The following is a 19,868-nucleotide window of genomic DNA, read 5'->3' as shown; positions in this document are numbered from 1 at the left end:
TACATGATGTAGATTGCAGAAATTTTTCTTTGAAATAGAAGTGCTTTTCAATTTGTTTGATTCTGAATTTCATTAAAATTTGGTGATATCGTGATATCGTGATGTATTTTACAGATCCTTATTAGGGGCCTGCTTCATGCCAGGCCCAGTTCGAAGTGCAAAGGAACAGCAGTGAACAAAGCAGACCAAAAACACAGCTGCCTTGCTGAGCATCGAGAAGTCTTGCTGAGAAGGACATTTGAGTATAGATGGGAAGGCACAGGGGGCACTTCCAGGCAGAGGGGACAGCCAGGGCGAGGGCCCCAGGCGGATGTGACGGCTGTGCCCAGGGCAGCAGTGCATGGAGTGAAGAGCTGGGGGAGGACTGGACGTCAGGTTGCAGGGGCCGGGCAGAGGGTCTCTGTGGGTCATGGGAAGAGGCTGGCCGTGCAGAGGAAGAGAGCAGCTTCTCGTTGCCTTCCTAGCAGTAGCCGAAGGCAGCATTTGGAGCTGGTCAGTCTTCCCTCTCGTGCACATCAGGCCAGATGACGAGTCCTGTGGGTGAGCCTGAGTCAGAGAGCATTTGAGTCGAACATAGGTCACGTGGAGCAAACTGACTTCACCAAAAATAACCCCAAAACAGCATTTCTGGGAAACACAACTGAAGACAGCTTTCAATGTAAACAAAGGAACAAAGTTATGATAAAGGCTTGGTTGGAAAAAGTGAACATTTGGAAAACTGAGAAGAAATGCCTTGGGGACATACAAGGAGGAAAACGGGTCTTTCTTTTCCAGCAGTTGCCATTCTAAGGAGTTTTCCTTCCTCCTTCCTGTCTTGATGTCAGATGCAGTGCGTGTGTTTTGCTAGGGTGGCTCACGGGCTTTCCCCTTCCACTTGTGGTTGTGGCAGACGGACCTAGAGCCTTTAGCTCTTCCTGTCTGTGTGGGGAAAGGACTTCCTGTTTCCTCTGTGTCTCCTCTTTGTCCTTGCTGGGAATGGACCGGATGATGGGTGCAGTGTCAAACCTGGACTTGGGGTGGTGGCTGGTTCTCAGCCTGGCCGCAAATTAGAATCACCAGAGAAGCTTCAGGCACAAAACAAAGGAAGCCTCATTTCCAGAAACTCCGATTTTGGTGGGGAGTGTGGGACGTGGTCTTCTCAGGGCCTTGGTGTTCCAGTGTGCCATCCAGGCTGAGAAGCACTAATCAGTACCACTCTGCTCCTCTGCAAGGCTGTGTTCTCCCCGGCTCAGCCCTCCTCTCCCCTTCCTCCCCCAGCAGGTTGAGAGTCGGGAGGCTGGTTTTCCTTTGTGGCTGTTTGGAGTGTTTTAGGGTGGGCAGGCGGTGTGTGTGCGCGCAAGAACGCACTGATCACACGTGTTTCTTTTTTGGGGGGGGGGCAAGGCGGTTCGCCACTACCAGCAAAGTTGGACCTGCTGATGCTGGTTGTCAAGACAGCTCACTCTCAGCAGCTATGCGTGGTGGTGTGCACCTGTGGTCCCAGTTACTCAGGAGGCTGAGGTGGAAGGATCACTTGAGCCCAGGAGGTTGAGGCTGTGGTGAGTTACGATTGTGCCACTGCATTCCAGCCTGAGTGACAGAAGATACTTTTTTTTTTTTCTCCTGAGATGGAGTCTTGCTCTGTCACCCAGGCTGGAGTGCAGTGGCATGATCTCAGCTCACTGCATCCTCCACCTCCTGGGTTCAAGCAATTCTCCTGCTTCAGCCTCCCGAATAGCTGGAATTACAGGCGCCCACCACCACGCCCGGCTAATTTTTGTATTTTTAGTGGAGACGAGGTTTCATTCACCGTGTTGGCCAGGCTGGTCTCTTAACTCCTGACCTCAGGTGATCCACCCGCCTTGGCCTCTCAAAGTGCTGGAATTACAGGCATGAGCCACTGCGCCCAGCCGAGACTCCGTCTCTTAAAAAAGAGAAAAGGCAGCTCTCTTTCTCTTCTTAGAACCAGGACTTAGAATGTATATCAGAGTAGCTAAGAGAATGTGGAGGTTCATGCGTCAGGCCAAACTGAATGGACTCTGCTGTGGTTATATTTCTTTTGTTTTTTTGAGATAGGGTCTTGCTATCACCCAGGCTGGAGTGCAGTGGTGTCATCATACCTCACTGCAGCTTCAAACTCCTGGGCTCAAGCGATTCTCCTACCTTAGCCTCCCAAGTAACTGAGACTGCAGGCACACGCCATGACACCCAGGTAATTTTTGTGTTTTTGTAGAAATGGGGTCTCAATATGTTGCCTAGGCTGACCTTGAATTCGTGGCCTCAAGTGATCCTCCTGCATTGGCCTCCCAAAGTGCTGGAGTTAAACAGGTGTGAATCATTGCACCTGGCTATGTTTCTTTTTTCTTTTTCTTTTTTTTTGAGACAGAGTTTCACTCTTGTTGCCCAGGCTGGAGTGCAATGGCGCAATCTTGGCTCACTGCAACCTCCATCTCCTGGGTTCAAGTGATTCTCCTGCTTCAGCCTCCCCAGTAACTGAAATTACAGGCGCGTGCCACCACGCCTGGCTAGTTTTGTATTTTTAGTAGAGATGGGTTTCACCATGTTGGTCAGGCTGGTCTCAAACTCCCGGCCTCAGGTGATCCACCTGCCTTGGCCTCCTGAAGTGCTGGGATTACAGGCGTGAGCCACTAAACCTGGCCTCGGCTCTGTGTTTGTTTCCTTCCTTCCTTCCTTCCTTCCTTCCTTCCTTCCTTCCTTCCTTCCTTCCTTCCTTCCTTCCTTCCTTCCCTCCCTCCCTCCCTCCCTCCCTCCCTCCCTCCCTCCCTCCCTCCTTCCTGCCTTCTTTCCTTCCTGTCTCACTCTGTCACCCAGGCTGGAGTGTGGTGGTGTGATCTCGGCTCACTGCAAGCTCCATGTCCCAGGTTCACACCATTCTCCTGCCTCAGCCTCCTGAGTAGCTGGAACTACAGGCGCCCGCCACCACACCCAGCTAATTTTTTGTATTTTTAGTAGAGACAGGGTTTCACCGTGTTAGCCAGGTTGGTCTCGATCTCCTGACCTCGTGATCCACCCGCCTTGGCCTCCCAAAGTGCTGGGATTACAGGCATGAGCCACCGTGCCCAGCCTTGGCTGTGTTTCTTATACAGTTAACATGTTAACTTCCTGAATTGTCTTGCAAAGTAATATTTACTGTTTGGAACTAAAAATCTCCTTGTTTAGGTTTGCATCGTACTTGTATCGGTTCTGTTATCTTGTTTAATGGGAAAGGAGTTCGTTTCAGGGATCTCTAACCATTGAATAATGAAAGAGACTTTGTTAAATCAGAAAGAAATCACCCAATTTAAATTACAAATATAAATAATTCACAAAATTTAGTTTTCTTGATAACATGTTAGTAATGTTATCCAAAGAATTGACTTTCTGGAGGAGTTAGGACCTTTTTTTTTTTTTTTTTTTTTTACTTTTAAAAAAATTTAAATAGAGACGGTCTCGCTATGTTACCCAGGCCAGTATCAAACTCCTAGCTTCAAGCAGTCCTCCTGCCTCAGCCTCCCAAAGTGCTGGGATTACAGCCATGAGCCGCTGCACCCGGCCTTATTTTCTCGAGTTATATAAACTTCCCAATTATGTAGCCCTGTGACGAGTTGCTTTTCTTGGAAGGCATCTGTTGAGCCGCGTGGGATCTGTTAGTCCCTCTCCCTGCATGAACAGCCCAGGAGGGCTTCCTGCTGGGGGGCAGGGGCTTTGACAGAGTTGGGAGCAGAGGATCTCACTGTGGACTTGGGTGTGGCCCCTGTAGCTCGCTGTCTGTGGGATGCAGCAGGTGCTGGTCCTGCCGGAGAGGCGGCAGTCTCCACCCTTTCCTCCGAACTCCAGCCTCCGCCTCCACTTTCATCCTGTCTGAGGTCGAGGCCACGCCTACCTGGCCAGCCCTCTGCAGAGTGAGTGCTGGGATCTGTGCTTGCCAGTGAATTTAGGGGATGTCTTGGTCAACTGCCACCTACCGTCCAGGTGTGAGATGAAAGAACAAACAGAGGCTGGAGAGGTCAGGCCATTTTCCAGGTTGCTTGTGCCGTGGACTTTCCCATACTGTGAATGCAGCATTCCTTATCAGCTCTTTTGATGAACTTTAAGATCTTACGCCTCTCTCTCATATCCTCTGAAATTTTGAAATACATTGAGACCGTAAAGAAGTTACAGCATTGACCATTTTTATTCTTCTAAATCCTGTAAGTTATAAATGTGTTTTGGCTGTGAAATTTTAAAATATTGATTGGGGGGAGAATGAAAATTATTGCTACCCTCCTCCTCTCGCCCCTCTGGGCCCCTTCCGGCTTATTCCGCATTCACACCATCACTGAACCCAGGAAGCAGGAGGGGTGCGATGATCCTGGCTGGCCCTTGGCTTGTTTCTGGGCTTGGTGTGTGTTGGGAGCGCTGGTGGTCAGGAGGGCCTCTCCCACCCACAGCTCGGGGGCGGCCGTCATCTGCAGGTACACTCTGCTTAGCAGGTCTCTGTCGGTGGGGACGGAGGGTGTGCCCCTCTTTCCCTATCACAGGCACTCCTGCAGTGGGCACACCCTGTCAGGTCTTTTTCTCACGTGTGAGTATGTTGTATGATGAATTCCTCGAAATGGAATTGGGATATAATTTTAGGATATGCTTTTTCAAACGGTACCCCAAATAGACCCAGTTGTATTCTATTCTTTGCTGTTGTTTTTAGAGCATTTTATGATTTCAGATTTATAGGAGGAGAATGTTAAGTCTGCTGTTTAATTCATTTTATAGGGAACTATTTGATTTGAAGAAATGTGAAAATAAAAGTTTGCCACAAATAAAAATATATATTTCACACCACCTTGGCTAATATAATTTCTTTTTTTTTTTTTTTTCTTTTTTCTTGGAGATGGAGTCTTACTCTTTTGCCCAGGCTGGAGTGTAGTGTCACCATCTTGGCTCACTGCAACCCCTGCCTCCTGGATTCAAGTGATCCTCCCACGTCAGCCTCCCAAGTAGCTGGGACTACAGGCAGTTGCCACCACGCCCAGCTAATTTTTGTATTTTTAGTAGAGATGGGGTTTCACCATGTTGGCCAGGCTGGTCTTGAACTCCTGGGCTCAAGAGATCCACCCGTCTCAGCCTCCCAAAATGCTGGGGTTACAAGTGAGCCACCACACCTGGCCTCTTTGACTACCATAGTTTCTGTGCACCCTGATGAACCCCAGCCACAAGACGTAAGCTCCCATGTTTGGCTCAAGTTATCTGAGCTCTTTTGCATTTTCAGTGGAGAGTAGTAGGTGAAATTTTCATCTTTTTGGGGAAAGCTTATTATAGTAATATGTGGTTTGTAGAAAAATGGAAACCAAGGTAATTATGAAAGACTTAATTAACAAATAAAATTGTCCCCTTATTAACTCCGTGGGAGAAAATAAGATGATTCTGTTTCTGTTCCCTCAGATCACTCCAAGAACCGAGGCTCCTGTCAGCAGTGTCAGTAATAGTTTGGAGAATGCCCTGCACACATCAGCACATTCCACGGAGGAGTCGCTGCCCAAGAGGCCCTTAGGAAAACATAGCAAAGGTGAGTGCACGTGAGGGCTTTAGGAGGACGTCTGACGGACAGAGGATGGGCACACCCCAGATCCCCGTGAGGGCATTGTTAAATGCTTTCAGATCTTTCATAAATGCTAATCTTATGTGTATTTTTCTGAATTCTATAAGTAATACGTGAATATACTTTGTCTGTAAAAATCTCAAATATTGATGTTTATTAAGGAGAAGTCCAGATGTGGTATCTCACGCCTGTAATCCCAGCACTTTGGGAGGCTGAGGTGGGCAGATCACTTGAGTCAGGAGTTCGAGACCTGCCTGGGCAACATGGTGAAACCCTGTCTGTACTAAAAATACAAAAATTAAGCTGGGCACGGTGACACACCTGTAATCCCAGCACTTTGGGAAACCGAGGAACCGAGTTCGAGACCAGCCTGACCAACAGGAAGAAACCCTATCTCTACTAAAAATACAAAATTAGCTGGGCATGGTGGCACATGCCTGTAATCCCAGCTACTTGGGAATCTGAGACAGGCGAATTGCTTGAATCCGGGAGGTGGAGGTCATGGTAAGCTGAGATCACGCCATTGCACTCCAGCCTGGGCAACAAGAGCAGAACTCCATCTCAAGAAAAAATTAGCCAGGCCTGGTGGTGCACACCTGTAATCCCAGCTGCTTGGGAGCCTGAGGCAGGAGAATTAGCTGAGTGTGGTGGCACCTGCCTGTAATCCCAGCTACTCAGGAGGCTGAGGCAGGAGAATCGCTTGAACCCGGAAGGCGGAGGTTGCAGTGAGTCGAAATCATGCCACTGCGCTCCAGTCTGGGTGATAGAGTGAGATCCCATCTCAAAAAAAAAAGGGTGGGAGGAATAAGTTTGACACCCTCCCGCCACCACATGGAAATCAGCCTTAACCACTAGAGCAGTGTTGTCCTGAAGCGCTCTCTGTGGTGATGGAGTGTTTTCCGCCTGTACCAAGTTGGTCGTCGCCAGCCACACGTGCCTTCTGCACACTTGAAACATGGCTAATGTGACTGGCTACCAGAGTCTTTATTTTTCTTTAATGTACACGTGGACAGCTCAGTGTGGGTGGTGAGGCGCGGCCTGAGCCCCTGTGGCTCTGCACGCCAGCCTCTGCAGTGTTACGATCAGCTGCAAAGTTGCTAACCATGCCATGGTAGTGGAGGCTTTGGGGAGGGGAGAGTAAGGTGGTTTGTAGGACTGGATGGACCAGATAATGCATTCCCGGTAAAATAAATGCTTATGTGGTTTGCAGAATCATCAGCAGTGGGGAGAGAGAGACAAGGGTGGCGCTTTTCACTGGGGTCACTTGTCCTGAGCCCCAATGGCTTGGAGGCACCGAGGCCAGCTGTGTCCACATCTGCCGGCCTCTGTTCTCCCCGTTTTATTTACAAAGATGTTTGTCTACTAGCAGGTGCACCACGTGAGGCCCAGAGCCACACTCGCCTGCCCCGTGTGCTCTCCCCCTTGTCCCCATCCCTGGCGTGGCGCTTCCTGCCTTCCACAGGCTTTATGACTGCTTTGTTTCTAAAGTCTCGTTCTGACAAAGCCGTTGAGAGCCTGTCTCTGATTTAGAGCCTAACTCCGGAAGGACCCGTTTCCCCGGCAGCTGCAGCCTGTGTTGATGTCTGTGATGAGTACGGTATGGTATGGAGACAGTAACTCCTTACTGCAGCCCTGCGAGGGCACCTGTCCCCACTTGACCCTCGTAGCAGCCCTCTGAGGTCGCAACAGTCTTTGTTTTATCCACTGCTCTTGGGAGAGTCTGTGGCTGTTAGTTGAGCGTCTTCACCACAGCCTCATCCTGGAGGTGCTGCAGTGCTCCAGCCCCGGAGTGGACACTTGGCATCAGAATTGCAGGGAGTCCCTCCGCTGTAGAAAGGGCTCCTCCTCTTCCTTCCCCACGCCATCCCAGGAGAAAGGCCTGCTGTGGAGTGCTGCTTCCTTGGTCCCCAGACAGTCCACCCTAGGAACCTGTGCCCTGCACACCCTGTGAATCTTAAGGGATGGACTCTTCAGTGCTTTTTCTTCAAGACATAATTGTTGACATCCCCATTCTTTCTTTTTTTCTGTATAATTTCAAAATAGCGAGTATCTGTCATTGTCTTGTCTGCATGCTTTGGTGCCCGGAGAGACAGAGGGTGAGCTGACTCTCATGTGAGCTGTGGCAATGCCTGCGTAGGCTGGCGGGTCGGCTCTGAGGCCGTGAGTGGCTGTTCTCAAACCCTACAGTGCTTAAAATACTGCAGTGAGCAGACGCTCTTAATTATCTGCAGCATTCTGCGTTCATTGGTCATAGAGAGTCATGGTTTCTCTTGTCCAGAAATTGGCAAGCGAGTTAACTTGGTTTTCTTAGTCACTTTTCATGTGAATCCTTTTAATATTCTGTTGGGTGCAGGTTATTGCTCTTCAGAAAGTTTAAAGTCACTCTAAGTTGTATAGTTTTTTACTATAATGTTTTCTCTCTGTCTTTTCTGTATCCTACTTCTGTTTTGGTTTTTCTCTGCTTCTTCAGAAGTCTTACAGTGATACAGTTTAACTTACAGAGTGGTCAGGCACTTTAAACATTTCTTAGTATATAAAAGCTCAGGAAACAACAGTCCAAGCACGTGACTAACTTACATAACAGATACTGACTTACATCATCTTCGTAACAGCCCTGTGAGGGTTGATTATACCTATTTAATTCTAACTGATCCCATGTGGTGATTTTTACCCCATTTTACAGATGGGAGAACTGAGTCATAGATAAGACCTTTTCCTGAGGTCAGCTGGGATTCAAAGCCAGAGCTCATGCTCTATTTATTTATTTATTTATTTATTTATTTATTTTTGAGACGGAGTCTCGCTCTGTCGCCCAGGCTGGAGTGCAGTGGCGCGATCTCGGCTCACTACAAGCTCCGCACAAACCTCCCGGGTTTACGCCATTCTCCTGCCTCAGCCTCCCGAGTAGCTGGGACTACAGGCGCCCGCCATCTCGCCCGGCTAGTTTTTGGTATTTTAGTAGAGATGGGGTTTCACCGTGTAGACCAGGATGGTCTCCATCTCCTGACCTCGTGATCCACCCGTCTCGGCCTCCCAAAGTGCTGGGATTACAGGCTTGAGCCACCGCGCCCGGCCAGAGCTCATGCTCTTAACCCTGTGGCCAGCTGAAGAAAATAGCAAAGGAAAAGAAAGGTGGGACTGTGCTGAAAGTGGGAAACACACAATTGTAAGGGCAGTGCCTACAAGTACACATTAACTAGTGAAATCATTCCTTTTTTTCCTGACCTATTTATTGTGAACGTTTTCCAGTTCAGGAGTAGAGATTGTAGCCTAGTAAGCCCCGTACCTGGTGCCTGGCTGCAGCTCCAGGTCACTGTGTGTGGCTTCTGAGTCCCCTGCACTTGTGGATGTGGCTGAGAACTGCAGGGCACTCTCCAAGCGTTCCAGTCCCCGTATTGATGATTTACTGAAACCTAGGGAAGCTGTCGTAATGTACAAGTTAAGATGGAAACTGCTTTTACTAATACTCTCAACAAAGTAAGTTCTGTAACTTTGGACTTTGAGGAATTACAATTTTTTAAAGTTTTCTTTTTGTGAGACAGTGAAGGAGGTATACTTTCATTAAACTTGTTTATATACCAGTAGTTCTCAACCTTTTTGGTCTTAGGACCCCTTTGCACTCTTAAAAATTAGAGGTTCCAAAGAATCCATGTTTATGTGGGTCATATCTATAGGTATTTACCATATTATCAATTACAACTCAGCTTTTTAAAAATTGTGTTTTTTTAATTTTAACCTAAATGAGTGTTTTCCATTGTGTGCCCCTGGGGTTTGTGTTTGCTATGCCGTACAAACTCCAAAGTCTTGTACTTTTGGTAAAAAAAAAAAATCTATCCCAACCAATTAGAACATGAATTCTAAGACAACAAGAATTCATCTAAAATCTAAATTCTAAAATGCCCTCAGTCTGTGACCTCTCCTGGGTTGTGCTGGGATTCCAGTGTGCAGCTGGAATCAAGCCTTGATAGTTTCGATTTCTTTATTGGCTCTTTATCCAACATTTTATTATGAGGACTTTGAAACACACAGTCAAGTTCAGGAAGTTCCACAGTGAGGACCCTCCACCTAGATTAGACAGTTTCATTTTACTGCATAGATGCTTTTCAACTCACAGTGGGGGTTGCAAGTTGAAAATACCATAAGTTGCAATGCACCGAATACACCACACATGCTAACATCATGTCTTAGCCTAGCCTACCTTAAATGTGCTCAGAACACTTGCATTAGCCTACAGATGGGCAGAATTATCTGACACACAGCCTACTTTAAAGTGTTGAATCTCTCATGTAACCTATTGAGTCTGTACTGAAAGTGGAAACGGAATGGTTGTATGGGCACTCGAAGTAGTTTCTTCTGAATGCATGTTGCTTTTGCACTGTTGTAAAGTTGAAAAATCATTAACTCCAGCCTTCTTCAGTCAGGGACCGTCTGTACTATTTTTAAGCTGGTTGCCTGTAGCATTCCTCAGCCAGGGATTCTGATTTGAGCCTTAGGGCACAGAGAATCATTTGAGTGACTGTTTTCTCAATTTCCCTAAAGAAAATGTGATTAGAGACATAGGAGTAAAGTTCTTCATCGTATAAGAGCTGTAGGACAATAGGACTTTGCTCCCTCTATGAGCCCCCCAGTTAAGAGAAGCAACAGGAATGCAGTACACATCTTTACCTTTTCAGGCTCCACTCTGAGTTAATGTTGAGCCACTTCATGTGACACAGAAGCCTCTTGTCACTGTGTTGACCAGTGGGGTGCCGAGGCCAGCTCATGGTATCTCCTGAGAGCCTGTTGTTCACTTTCCAAGATTTTTTTTTTTTTTGAGACAGAGCTTCACTCTTGTTGCCCAGGCTGGAGTACAATGGCACGATCCCGGCTCACCACAACCTCCACCTCCCGGGTTCAAGCATTTCTCCTGCCTCAGCCTTCCGAGTAGCTGGGATTACAGGCATGTGCCACCATGCCCCACTAAGTTTGTATTTTTAGTAGAGATGGGTTTCTCCATGTTGGAGAAACCTCCGGTGATCCACCTGCCTCGGCCTCCCACAGTGCTGGGATTATAGACGTGAGCCTCCGTGCCCGGCCTCCAGGATTTTTTAAAGCCCACTGGTGTTGCATTGGTGGCTGATGGTGGCATGTCGTCAACCCTGGCGGGGCATTTATGCTTTGTGGATCGGCAGATGACACAGATCAGGGGCTTCCCTGTCCTCACCAGTTGTCAGCCTTTTACCAGGCCTCATCAGTGCAGCTCTGCCCCATCCTGTATGTGTCCTTATCACATGGATCCAGCTACGTGTGCTCTGCACCGTTTAAGACAGGCCTAGGATTTTTGCATATATTTTAAGAAAGTAAAAGGAAAAAGGTGATAGTCTTTTATATTGTCCATATTATTTACTATTTCCACTGCTCTTCATTTTATCCTGAAAATTGGAATTTCCATCTGGTCTCATTTCCCGTCAGCCTGAAAAACTTCCTTTCACATTTCTTTCAGTGCAGTTCTGCTGACAGTGGATTTTAGTTTTCGTTTATCTGAAAATATCTTTGTTTTGCCTTCATTCTGGCTAATTATGGAATTCTTCATTGAGGGTTTTTGTTTTAACTTTAGCAATGTCAATTTGCTATATTCTGGCTCTTGTTTTCCTAATGAAAAGTCCTCTAGCATTTGTATCACCGTATGCCATGGGCCATTTTTCTCTGGCTGCTTTGAAGATTTTCTCTTTATCTTTGGTTTAGAATGGTTTGTCTATGATGTGCCTTGGTGTAATTCTCTTTTATTTCTTGTTTACTGAACTGCTTGTGTCTGAGCTTATGCTTTTCACTACAACATAAACTTTTCGGTCAGTATTGGAGTATTCTTTCTTCCTCATTCTCCTTCTCTTCTCCATCTGAGACTCTAGTTTTCATGTATGAGAAACCTTTGGTCTTGCCCCACAGATCTGAGCTGAAACTCAGTTCATTTTTCAAATTCTTTTCTCTCTCTCCCTCAGACGGGACATTTTCTTTTTATCTATCTTCAAGCTCTTGTACCCTTCTGTCATTTTCAGTCTACTGGAACACTAAGCTAATGGATGTTTTCATACCAGATACTGTATTTTTAGTTTTAGAATTTCTTTATGGTTCTTTTTTATAATTTCTGTTTCTCTGCTGAGTTTCTGTCTATTCACTTATTGTGAGCATTTTTGTTTTTACATCTTTGAACATCATTATAATAGCTGCTTTCCAATCCTGGTCTGCCAGTTTCAGCATTGGGGTCACTTAGGGCTGGTGTCCATTCCTCACACTTTCTCGAGTATTCCTCACATTTCCCTATTTTTATGAATGTCTAATTTTAGATTGTGCCATTGTGCATGATTATAGTTTCCAGCTTTTCTCGTGTTCTGAAGAGTGTTGTTTCTCTCTTGCAACAGGGAATATTGTTTGGACAAGGTTGAGGCTTCTGCTCCTGGGGCGGGCAGCAGATGGAGGTGCCTTAGTCCTTAGACTGCACCAGCTGTGTGAAACCGGCCCTCCACCTGTGGCTGGGGCAGCAGGTGTGCAGTGGGCACGTGCAGAGCCTGGGCTTTGCCTGGGAAGCTCTCCTTGGTGGGCAGCTGCGCTCATCCCAGCCCTATCCCCTCTTCCCAGGGCCGAGCACTGACGGGGAGCCCCCACTTCCTTCTAGCAGGTGGCTTTGCTGGAGGTTGTCACAGGTCAGCGCTCCATCTTCCAGCTTGTTCAGAAGCCAATCTGCCCCGCTCTTCCGTCTCCCCTCCCAGGCTGGGTCCACTCCTCTGTTGAGGGAGACGGCGCCTCCTCTCCCAGGCTGGGTCCGCTCCTCTGTTGAGGGAGACGGGTGCTTGGCATCCCCCTCTGTGTTCAGTCTTCTCTCCTTTCTCAGGGTCCCCAAGGTATCTCCACTTGGGCGTGGGCACACATGTGCACTTGGGCCGCCTGAGCCCTCCTCCTGTCACCACACAGCCACGCTGCCGGAAGGCATGAGGCTTCGCTGTTTCTTTCACTTCAGCACCTGCACCACTCACCCCAGCCTCAGCATCTGCACCTCCCTGAAGCTGCTGTCACGGAGGGTCATGAGGGGCTCCTCAGTTGACAAGCAAGGTAGGTGCTTTCAGAGCTCACTACCTTTTCCTGGCATTTGTGACTGCCCCGCCCCAAACTCCATCCTCCCTTGGCTGCTTCTGTTTTTTTTAAATTGTGAAATGTCATCCCTGTGAAGCCGGTGGGCTCCATTAAATCGGTTTCCTGAGAATACCCTTGCCTGGCTTTCCCCTTGCCTTTCTGTTTCCTTTGAAATTCCCTCTTCTCGTGTCCCTCAAAGGCTAGTGGTCCTGATAGCGCTCTTCTGTACCCTGCTTTATGCTTTTCCTGAGCCGTCTTACCTGAGCCTGTTCTGCAGCCACTATCCCTCTCTCGGTGGCTTTCAGCTCTGAGTTCAGCTGAAACTCTTGCAGACTCCAAGTCCTTGTCAGCCACTGGTAACATGAAGATTTTCACCCATGCAGCCAGTGGGTACACAGTCGCCTGCCCAGCATGGAGCTGCCAGCTCCTGCACGCCCTCGACATGGTTCCAATATTTGTCATTGATCCCAGCAATTGAGTGCTTAGAGCAGAAACCTGGAAGTCCAAGGCAGCTTCTCTCCCACATGGTGGCTCTGGCCCTGCGAGGCTGTCACCATTTCTTCCCCGTCATCTGGGCCTCCATCTTATCTGTCACTTCATGCGTCCCTCTGTCTTTGGCCTTGCCCCTCTTCAGTCTGTCTGTCAAGCAGGGACCAGTCCAGTACACCCTGCGTCACTGCAGGCCCCTGCTGACGGCTTGTCCGCGGTGGCTCAAGGACGCTGCAGTCAGCCCACACTTGCCCAGCCCTGCGCCGTGCAGGGAGAGCCGGGATTCCTTTTGCTCAGGCGAGGACATGTGGCTTTGAGGGATGAAATAACTGCCCAGGCTCATGAGCTGGAAAGTATCACATTTCAAACCAAGACATCTGGATGCAGCAGACCTGCAGGATTTCTTTTCCATATTCACTGTGGTGTCACCAGCCAGGGAACTGCTGCCTCTGCGTGACCTTCTTCCTTCCCCGTATCAGCTCCTGACACTCCCCTTCCGTTCTGAGGCAAACAGCACTGTCCTGCTCCTGGGCCCTGACTGCAGCATCCCTCTGCCCAGAATAGACCCTACCCTTGAAGCCCAGTGCAGCATCACGTCTTTGAACCTTTTCATTTTTATATCACTTATGGCTGGCGCTGTGCTTAGAGCATACTAATGCCGAGCAGAATGTTTACCTTAATATGTAAATAAGTGACATTCCTAGGGCCCCTAAATTCAAGTGCCACATCACTAATCATTAAAAATGGAAATTTGGGCGCAGTGGCACACGCCTATAATCCCAGCACTTCGGGAGGCCGAGTTGAGTGGATCAGCTGAGGGTCAGGAGTTTGAGACCAGCCTCACCAACATGGTAAAACCCCATCTCTACTTAAAATATAAAAGTTAGCAGACGCGCCTGTAATATCAGCCACTTGGGAGGCCGCGACAGGAGAGTTGCTTGAGTCCGGGAGGTGAAGGTTGTAGTGAGCCAGGATCACACCATTGCACTCCAGCCTGGGCAACAAGAGCAAAATTCTATCTCCAAAAAAAAGGCTGGGCGCGATGTCTCACTCCTGTAATCCTAGCACTTTGGGAGGCCGAGGCGGGCGGATCACCTGAGGTCACGAGTTTGAGACCAGCCTGGCTAACATGGTGAAACCCTATTTCTACTAAAAATATAGAAAATTAGCTGGGCATGGTGGCATGCACCTGTAAACCCCAGCTACTCGGGAGGCTAAGGCAGGAGAATCGCTTGAACCCAGGAGGCGGAGGTTGCTGTGAGCCGAGATGGTGCCATTACACTCCAGCTTGGGCAACAAGAGCAAAACTCCATCTCAAAAAAAAAGGAAAGGGTGTTCGTTTCCTGTTTTTGCTACTTTAAAAATATTATCAGGCGCAGTGGCTTACGCACTTGGGGAGGCTGAGGCAGGCAGATCACTTGAGCTCAGGAGTTCCACACGAGCCTGGGCAACATGGTGAAAACCCTTCTCTACAAAAAATACAAAAATTAGCCAGGCGTGGTGGCGCACGCCTATAATCCCAGCTACTCAGGAGACTGAGGCAGGAGAACTGCTTGAGCATGGCAGGTGGAGGTTGCGATGAGCCAAGATCATGCCATTACACTCCAGTCTGGGCAACAGGAGTGAAAGCCTGTCTCAAAAAAAAATTAAAAAAATAAAAAAAAAGAATCTATTGTCTGCTTTATATTTTACGAATTATTCACTACTTTTGTTTCTCTTTGTGAAGAACAAATGAAATTAACACAATGTAAAGATAATAACCAAAGAAAAATAAATTATATCATGTTCTTAAGTATAATACGGTATGTCCTAAAAAGATGTAGGGAAGAAGCAGCAGTTTCATCAGTGTGATAGTGAATGTTCACATTCTAACAACAGCTAAAAGAAGTAATGCTTCTAAAAATTATCCCATTAACATAGACAAGTAAAGTGAGAAAGTAAGTTGATATTTTAGGAAAATTATTATTTAACTGCTAGTCTTAAGAATACAGTTTTCCAATTTTTAAATGAAAACTGGCTTTTGGTAATAAAATTTTAAAGCAGGAAGTATCTGGTATGATTGTGGTACAGCTCTTAGTTCAGGTGTGAAGACATTTGGTTGTATTGTATAGAACTTGGAAGAAGGGGTGTCTCCTGGAAAACAGTCCTGGTTCTTTTTCTCTCTTTTTTCTTTTCTTTTTCTTTTTTTTTTTGAGACAGGGTCTCACTCTGTTGTGCAGGCTGGAGTGCAGTGCCTCAGTTTTTCAGCTCACTGCAGCCTTGACCTCTGGGGTCCTCCTGCCTCAGCCTCCGGAGTAACTGAGACCACAGGCGCACACCACCATGCCCAGCTAACTTTCATATTTTTGTAGAGACAGGGTTTCGACATATTGGCCAGGCTGGTCTTGAACTCCTGGGCTCACGCCATCCACCCACCTCGGCCTCCCAAAGTGCTGGGATCACAGGTGTGAGCCCCACGCCTGGCTTATCCCAGGTCATTTTTTAAACTCTCCCCTCTACTATGAATATTCCCTTTACTGTGATTTTTTAAGCATAATTTTGGTAATTATTGAAGTGGTTTCTTATTGACAATATAGATTAAACCACTTAATAAAGATACCTTGAAAGCAAATTAAAGAAAGACATTTGGCAGAAAACTACTGGATTTTTTCTCTAGGTCTCTGTTGACCTAAAGAGAAAGGGATTAGGGTTTGCTCTCTTGGTGGCGTTGCTGAGTTGGTGGGGGTCTGTCGCTGCACCTCTGCTGCTGAGTGCTGTTCTCTCCGTGATCATGTATGGAGGGCCTAGGAGCCCAGGAACCATGGTGCCCTTTCCCCTGCCCCCTGCCCCTCACCCTCTCCTCCCTGTATCCATCCCTTCCTACTTCTTTTCATAGTTTTAGGGATAGGAACATTAAAGTGTGCCCAATTATTTTTATAAGGTTTTGTTCTAGAGAAAGGATGTAAGGAAGCTTGTAAAGACAGACCACAACAGGATTAAGAGACGCCTGGGATGTGTTGGTCAGCCACAGCTGTGTTAACAGCTGACTAGCAGAGCTCAGGAGCACCCAAGATGAGCGCCTTCCTCACGGATGAGCCAGCATGGGCTGGCTGCTGTCAGCTGAGCTGTGCTGGGTGACTGTTCAGGTCATAGTGGCTGGAGTGGCTCTGACTCAGGTGTCCCTCATCCTCCTTGAACTGGTGACCAAGGGCACGTGGGAGCCATGAGGATTCGTAAGGCTGAGCTTGGGCCGGCACACGATCATTTCTGCCTCTTCGTGATGTCCACAGCGAGTCTCATGGCCACACCCCCGAATTCAAGGATAGGAAGGTCTACACCACCGTAAGCCAGCCACGAAGGGCTGGATTTCAGTGTGACGAAGGGTAAAGAACTGTGGCAGAGAATTCAGACTACTGTAAAGTACACAGATAATTCAGAGAACAGAGGCTGATCATTTTGATAAGTATCCTACTTAGGGAAACTCCAGTTAACATTCTCTGGGAGGTTGAGGGGATATTGCATTTGTCAGATGAAAGCTGGGTGCCATGATAAAAGAAAAAATGAAGACCAAGAAAGAGTTGTTGGGATGTGAAAGTGACCGCCAGAACAAAACATTCAGTGGTGTTCGAGGATTGCTGAACGTGGAGATACAAGGTAGAGAGAAGGTGAGTGGCGCAGATGGGCGGCCAAGCTCGGCCTCTGAAACGCAGGGTGTCTGGAAGAGATGAAAGGAAAGAGCGCATTCAGCACGCATGGGCAGAAAACGGCCTCGTGAGTCTTCCCTCGAAAGGGTAGGCCGAGTGCTGAGAAAGGTGAGTTGAAAACACCCACATCGAGACACATTGTTGTTTCTGATAAGGGATCAAGAAATGATCTTACACATTTTCAAAGGAGAACAACAAAACAGATCTCACCTGTGAAGAAACCAGAATCAGGCTAACTTGGACTTGCTGTTTGCAACAGTGGATGCCAGAGGACTGTGGAAAGTCAAGTTTTGAATGAAAGTTATTTTCATTGAGAATAATTCAAAACATTTCAGATTTTGGAGCATTTTGGATTTCAGATTTTCGGATTAGGAATACAACCTGTATATGGAAATGGAAGAAGTTAATAATTGTGAAGATTATCTTCCTATAGAAGAATGGTATGCATTCCAAACAGTAGATTACACATATATTAATGCAATTAGGTTTTTTCCACCAACAGAAGAAAGAAAGGCAGTTAATTCCAGAGGACTCATACCTTCATGCTTATACACACAGATTGTCCAGGGATACCATGATTCAAGTCACCAGTCATCAGGGAAATACACATCAAAGCCACGGGAGAGTATCATTTCTATTCACTGGGATGATGAAAGTCAGAAGGACAAAATAGCAAATGTTAGGATCAGAAGCAGCGGGAGCTTTCATCCACAGCTGATAGGAGGGTAAAATGCTACAACCATTAAGAAAACAGTTTGGCATTTCTTATGAAGTGATAAATGTATCTTATATTCCTGCAGTTCTCGTCCTAGGGAATTCATCCCAAAGAAATGAAAGGGTACGTCCACACCAGCACTTGTAGATGAAGGCTTATAGCAGCTTATGCATAATAGCCGCAAACTGGACACAACCCAGATGTCCGTGAGTGGGAGAATATGGATAAACAAACTGTGGTGTATTTATACAAGGGAAGAGAACTCAGTCATTTTCAAAACTAATACATGTAACCACATAGGAATCTCAAAAATACAATGTTGAATGAAAGCAGGACCCATGTATGGTCCTGTTTATATGATGTTCAAGACTTTTTAGAGAATTGAAAAGCACTGCGTCTTGATTCAAGGATTAGTGATCACATGGGTATATAAATTTACCCAAACTCATTGAATTGTACACTTCAGATCTCTGCATTTTGCTCTATGTGAATTCTGCCTGAAATTAAAAAAAAAAAAAAAAAAAAAACACCTGACCCCCTTGCCGTTTCACACAGACCCTTTGCAGTCTGGCAGGTCTCCTGCTTTGCTGCCTGCTTTGTTCCCCCTGGCCCAAAATATGTGTGGCTGGAGGGGTGAGGTCTGTTTCTTCCCCCATCTTTAAGAATGTGTATGTGTCTTTTTTTTTTTTTTGAGACAGAGTCTGGCTCTGTTGCCCGGGGCTGGAGTGCAGTGGCTGGATCTCAGCTCACTGCAAGCTCCGCCTCCCGGGTTCACGCCATTCTCCTGTCTCAGCCTCCTGAGTAGCTGGAACTACAGGCGCCCGCCACCTCGCCCGGCTAGTTTTTTGTATTTTTTAGTAGAGACAGGGTTTCACCGGGTTAGCCAGGATGGTCTCGATCTCCTGACCTCGTGATCCGCCCGTCTCGGCCTCCCAAAGTGCTGGGAGTACAGACTTGAGCCACTGCGCCCGGCCTGTATGTGTCTTTTAAGACTCTGCCCCAAAAGAGTTTTACCGGAATGTCTTTTCCTAGTCTATTGGCAGAATTCTGTCTTCCTCTTGAGTCTTAGATGACGTTATATGTATTTTGAATGTGAAGATTCTCACGTGGTATTTGTTACTAAATTGTTTTCCCGTAGAGAATGTCGGTTTGCTGGCCGGGCACAGTGGCTCATACCTGTAATCCTAGCACTTTGGGAGGCCAGGTCAGGTGGATCACCTGAGGTCAGGAGTTCGAGACCAGCCTGGCCAACATGGCGAAACCCCATCTCTACTAAGAATACAAAAAAAACTAACCAGGCATGGTGGTGCGTGCTTGTAATCCCAGCTACTCGGGAGGCTGAGACAAGAGAATCGCTTGAACCTGGGAGGTGGAGGTTGCAGTGAACCAAGATCACGCCACTGCATTCCAGCCTGGGTGGCAGAGCGAAACTGTCTCAAAAAAAAAAAAAAAAAAAAAAGAAAAGAAAAAAAAGTCAAGTTTACTGACCTTGGCTATAAACCAAGGAAAGCAAAGCCACTTTGTCATCATCTCATTTGCTCAAAAGGTAGAGTTTGTTGTCAGCATTTCCACTGACACTCTGATTCGGGAGCTGGCAAACTTTTTCCGTAAAGGGCCAGGTGATTCATGTTTTTGTGTTTGTGGGTCATGTATAGTCTCTGTCTCATAATTTTTGTTTTTGAGATTTAGTCTCCCTCTGTTGCCCAGGCCAGAGTGCAGTGGTGCAATTTCAGCTCATTGTAACCTCCGCCTTACAGGTTCAAGTGATTCTCTCACTTCAGCCTCCTGAATAGCTGAGATTACAGGTGTGTGCCACCAGTCCCAGCTAATTTTTGTATTTTTAGTGGAGACGAGGTTTTGCCATGTTGGCCAGGCTGGTCTCAAATTTCTGACCTTAAGTGATCCACCTGCCTCAGTCTCCCACAGTGCTGGGATTACAGGCGTGAGCCACCGCGCCTTGCCAATTTTTTTTTTAGTAACTCTTTTTTTTTTTTTAGACAGAGTTTCGCTCGTATTGCCCAGGCTGGAGTGCAGTGGCACAATTTTGGCTCACTGCAACCTCCATCTCCTGGGTTCAAGTGATTCTTCTGCCTCAGCCTCCCAAATAGCTGGGACTACAGGCATGTGCCACCACACCTAGCTAATTTTGTATTTTTAATAGAAATGGGGTTTTATCATGTTGTCTAGGCCTGTCTCAAACTCCTGACCTCAGGTGATCCACCCACCTCAGACTCCCAAAGTGCTGGGATTACAGGCATGAGCCACTGCGCCCAGCCTTAAAATAACTCTTTAAAAAGGAATGTAAAAGCCAGTCTTAACT

General features: G+C 47.1%; 1 protein-coding gene across 1 annotated transcript in view; it reads left to right on the top strand.

Moving 5' to 3' along the window:
- The window catches only part of ZCCHC14 (zinc finger CCHC-type containing 14), an 86,340-nt gene that overhangs the window by 26,087 nt on the left and 40,385 nt on the right, over positions 1-19,868 (top strand). Inside the window, exon 2 of the mRNA XM_031934460.1 lies at positions 5,398-5,521. Within this exon, the coding sequence (XP_031790320.1) occupies positions 5,398-5,521 (124 nt within the window). The remainder of the gene's footprint in view (positions 1-5,397; positions 5,522-19,868) is intronic.

The sequence above is a fragment of the Piliocolobus tephrosceles genome, chromosome 17 (genome assembly GCF_002776525.5).
Source record: "Piliocolobus tephrosceles isolate RC106 chromosome 17, ASM277652v3, whole genome shotgun sequence".
NCBI lineage: Eukaryota > Metazoa > Chordata > Mammalia > Primates > Cercopithecidae > Piliocolobus > Piliocolobus tephrosceles.
The sequence above is the reverse complement of the archived record's forward strand: the minus strand, read 5'-3'. Positions and strand labels throughout refer to the sequence as shown.